The sequence below is a fragment of the Gossypium arboreum genome, chromosome 11, assembly GCF_025698485.1.
Source record: "Gossypium arboreum isolate Shixiya-1 chromosome 11, ASM2569848v2, whole genome shotgun sequence".
NCBI classification, from domain to species: domain Eukaryota; kingdom Viridiplantae; phylum Streptophyta; class Magnoliopsida; order Malvales; family Malvaceae; genus Gossypium; species Gossypium arboreum.
Genome location: NC_069080.1, coordinates 43385337 through 43389758, shown reverse-complemented (window position 1 = coordinate 43389758; position 4422 = coordinate 43385337). Strand labels below are relative to the sequence as shown.

Sequence of the window (4422 nt, the reverse complement as noted above, 5' to 3'; positions counted from 1 at the left end):
TGAAAATGAAATCTGTCTCAAGAGAACATGATAAAATTTGACATTTGAGTTGGAATTTGAATCCTAAATTCAAAATTGATTTATCATAAACCTGTAGATAGATATAGCTGATTCTTGAGTACTATGAATGTACGTGTATAATAATAAATAATGTATAGATTGTTATGAATGATAATTATGAATTTAATTTTGTAGATTTATTTCAAGTTAACCTAAATTACTTTGGCGACATAATATGATGTCACACATTCGAATTTGATAACCGGATTGAGTGTCGGGTATCACACAAATTCTTACCTACCTCAATTATTTACTTGAACTTCAAGACTATGAGTGCTTTACTTTTCTGCTGCTTGCTACATGCTTCGATAATTTCGCTGCTTGTTACATTTTTCTGCTTTGTGCATGCTTGAGTTATTTGGCTGCATGCTGCCAGCGCTTCAATTACTTCCTTACATTCTTTGTTGCGCCACTGTGCCATGCAAAATATATTTCCTTGCATTCAAAATCTGTAGTCAACATCTTCAGAATTGACTTTCAATTGTCCAAAATGGAAGTCGATCGACTTCAAAGCTGAAACCTCAGGGATGTCAACTTCGTCTATTTCCCTAAAAAATTATAATGCCCAACTATTTTGCTAATTAATTTCTCAACCTAATATATATGGTTAAAAAGCCATTTTTCATATGTTCCTATAGAAAACTTGGGATCATATTTGCCCAAAATATCTCTACCACATCTTATACATTACAATTAATAAAATAAAATATAGTAGTAACTTAATTTTGTCCTATTTTCTTATCTATGGATAAGGAAGTTGTTTCATTATTAAAAAAAAAAAAAACCATAAATACGAGTTAAGATTTATTTAGAGCAATAGTTAAATTTATTACCTAACACTTAATTGATATAAGTTTCATTTCTTTTTCTCTCTATTAATAAAAAATTTCCCTACAACTTATTAATTTTAACTACGATATTTATATATATTTTAATATTTATTTTATTATCGGTGCCTATGGATAACAAAAGGACCAATCTTGTTTTAACACGTGAAGGTTCGGCTATATTTGAGCCTGCACGTCAAAAGAAGTCCCCACTATTTACTAGTCACAGTCACCATTCGTGGGACCTTCATCCAATTAAAGTCATCCGCGCGTTCTTGCAAAATCAAGTAACACAAATATGTTTAGCTGAGCTGATACACGTGGCTCCCAATGTTTGGTGAATCCCAGGATTCTTCTTTTTCAATTATCATGCTGAGTGAAAGAATATCTTTTGTCTCTTAGTTTTCAGTTTCCTCACTATAATTCTTTTCTTCATTTATTCTTAAAAGCTTAATTTGGTCCCTCAATTCCATGTACACAAGCTTTATTCTTTTTCTGTTCATAAACATATAACCTATGCCACCATCTCACTACATTTAATCACAATTCCAGATCAATCTAGTGTTCCTAGTATTCAATTTGCCACGTTTTGGAGTTTTTATTTCATTTCACATATCATAATCTTGTTGCATTTGCAAAACTGAAAATATGACACGTTACAACATTTATAAATACTAAATTAATTAATTTATATAAGTGAGACTTAAATTTTAGATTTTAAATTTTAAATTTTCAAACTTATCATTAGCAAAAATATAATAAGATCATTAAACACAATAAATATTATATTTCATTCGTATTTAAGATTCTAACATGTTTAATTATTTTTGCTGTTGTTGGTTTTTTTTTATGTTCACATGATTATTGTAAAAATACATACAATATAATATAATCTTTCATCTCTGCACAGTATGTAAGATGAGACCCTCTAAAAAGTGGTGGTGGGGCATGAACAGGAGGAATCCGCCCAACCGGAGGGATCCATATCAATCACCATCTCTCGGCTGTCCACAGATACTTTTAGATAAGGATGATTGGATGAAATTGGCTATAACTTTTAAGTCTAAACCAAGTTGACCATTCTTTTTTTTTTAATAGTTGGATTCTGATTAAATTTAAAGACGAGTTTAATTCAACACTTAAATGAGATATAAGCTTTTTCAGTATTATTTTTATTCACAAAATTAATATTTAAAATTCTTTAAAAAACATTACACTCTTCTCATTTATCTAATACAAATTGGTTAAACAAAACCTTCTATAATATAAAATAATTATATTTTTATTTTTAATTAAAATTTAAATTAATGAAAAATGAAAAGAATATAAATGTAAGTATATTGTCATTTTGATGATTTATGTTTTCATATGACAATACAATTAGCGGTAATGACTATAATAGTAAACTAAAAATGCGATGGTAAAGGGAAGAAAGAAAAAAAAAATGATCATTAGAATTAGGTTCCCGAAAGGCGAAATAAAAACAATGGTGTAGTAGGGCCTGACGACGGCTTGCCATTAGCTGGATGGAAAGCTAAGCTGCTGATGCCAATACTCCCTTTCCATATTTGAATACCAGCCGTCTACATCAACTTTTTAGGGGATTTAAATTATTGTCCACTATTATACTTCACGTTTATTGCAATACCTTCAAGATTTAATACGTAATATTGCAATACCTTGTCTCTAGCCTTAACCTCCTACCTATATAAACACTAGAACTCCCATTTCATCACTAAACCAAACTCAATAATCAAAATTCTCTCATCTTTCTTTCCTTATTTAAAGAAAAGATGACAATGGCATTAACGAATGCTTTTGTTTTGCTTTTCTCTTGTGTTCTTGCAATTTCCTTTTGTGTTTGGGGTAAACCAGCTACTTTTCTTGATGATTTTCAGATTACTTGGTCTGATTCCCATATTAGGCAAATTGATGGAGGGAAGGCCATCCAACTTGTTCTAGACCAAAATTCAGGTTAAATCATTTCGTGGGGTCACTTATTGTTTAAGTAGAACTATTTTTAGAAACCTTAAATTAATTGGATTATCATAATGATATTTGTTTTACGTTTTTTTGTTTCCAAGGCTGTGGATTTGCTTCCAAAAGGAAGTATTTGTTCGGACGTGTCAGCATGAAGATCAAGCTTATACCTGGTGACTCCGCCGGAACAGTCACCGCTTTTTATGTATATGCTACATAATCTTTCAAAACTTGTCCATTTTCATCAAAAACTAAAAGCCCGTAAATAATAACTTAATTTTTTTCAGCTTATTAATAAGTTGGGTTCCATTGTAATTCGGATTGCGTGCAGATGAACTCTGATACAGATACGGTAAGAGATGAGCTAGACTTCGAGTTCTTGGGAAATCGTAGCGGCCAGCCTTATACTGTCCAAACCAATATCTATGCTCATGGAAAAGGAGATAGGGAACAAAGGGTTAACCTTTGGTTTGATCCTTCTGCAGATTTCCATACTTACACTATTATGTGGAATCATCATCATATTGTGTAAGTTCAATAGCTCTAGATATCACAAACACAGCCGACACTTGTATTGTAATAAAATGACAGAAAGAGAGAGAGAGACTATCAGTCTATCAAATCAGTAAAGTTTAACATATAATGGGACGATGGACTGTATCTAATGATTGAGTTAAATTGAGCCATGCTTATTTTTAATGGGTTTTTTTTTGTCGGTGGAATTACAGCTTCTATGTTGATGATGTGCCAATCCGAGTTTACAAGAACAATGAAGCTAGAAATATACCATTCCCTAAGTTTCAGCCAATGGGAGTCTATTCAACACTGTGGGAAGCTGATGATTGGGCGACAAGGGGAGGCCTGGAGAAAATTGATTGGAGCAAAGCTCCTTTCTTAGCTTCCTACAAGGACTTCGACATCGAAGGATGCCCAGTGCCAGGCCCAGCAAGCTGTGCCTCAAACACAGGGAACTGGTGGGAGGGAACTACTTATCAAGCCCTTAATGTCATGGAAGCTAGAAGGTATAGGTGGGTTCGTATAAACCACATGATCTACGATTACTGCACCGACAAATCCAGATACCCAGTTAGCCCACCGGAGTGCATCGCTGGCATCTGAAGTCCTATTCGAAGTTCTACATCCATTTCAAATGTTATACTTTACGTACATACCGACCTCCCCTTTGTATAATAATAGCTCTACAGTCTATCCTTTGTATGCATATAATTGTGAAGCGAGAAGTGGGATTCCGAGATTGGCCCCAGTTAATATCTATTTTATGCCCAATAAAAAAAAATTATTAATTGAATATTTTTCAGGCATACAAGAATCTTATTGGCTTTCAAAACAAATAGTTGGTTAAACCGGTAAGTTCTTCAATCATGATGATGGAAAACAACAAAAAAAATTTAATGGAAGGAAATTCAACGGTGTTTGAAATATTTGCTTTGAATTGTCATGCTAATGGTCCCCTCAGCGCCTCTTTTGATATATTGTTTTTTCACTTGGTAGTGTTAGGGCAGTATTTGATTCATTTGGTAATAAATGCATAAAA

The 4422-nt window shown here is 32.7% G+C and overlaps 1 protein-coding gene across 1 annotated transcript; it reads left to right on the top strand.

Moving 5' to 3' along the window:
• The first annotated feature begins 2579 nt into the window (after positions 1-2579).
• Positions 2580-4197, top strand: LOC108472502 (probable xyloglucan endotransglucosylase/hydrolase protein 6). Its single transcript, XM_017774041.2, has 4 exons — positions 2580-2861; positions 2972-3072; positions 3199-3395; positions 3596-4197. Exons 1-4 carry the CDS (start codon positions 2681-2683, stop codon positions 3984-3986), a joined length of 870 nt encoding a protein of 289 aa, XP_017629530.1. The 5' UTR covers positions 2580-2680; the 3' UTR covers positions 3987-4197.
• The last annotated feature ends 225 nt before the right edge of the window (positions 4198-4422 follow it).

Coding starts and splice junctions, on each gene's coding strand:
- LOC108472502 (XM_017774041.2), top strand. CDS start 2,681: ATGACAATGGCATTAACGAATGCTTTTGTTTTGCTTTTCTCTTGTGTT. Junction 3,073..3,198: donor GAACAGTCACCGCTTTTTAT/GTATATGCTACA, acceptor GATTGCGTGCAG/ATGAACTCTGATACAGATAC. Junction 3,396..3,595: donor TGGAATCATCATCATATTGT/GTAAGTTCAATA, acceptor GTGGAATTACAG/CTTCTATGTTGATGATGTGC.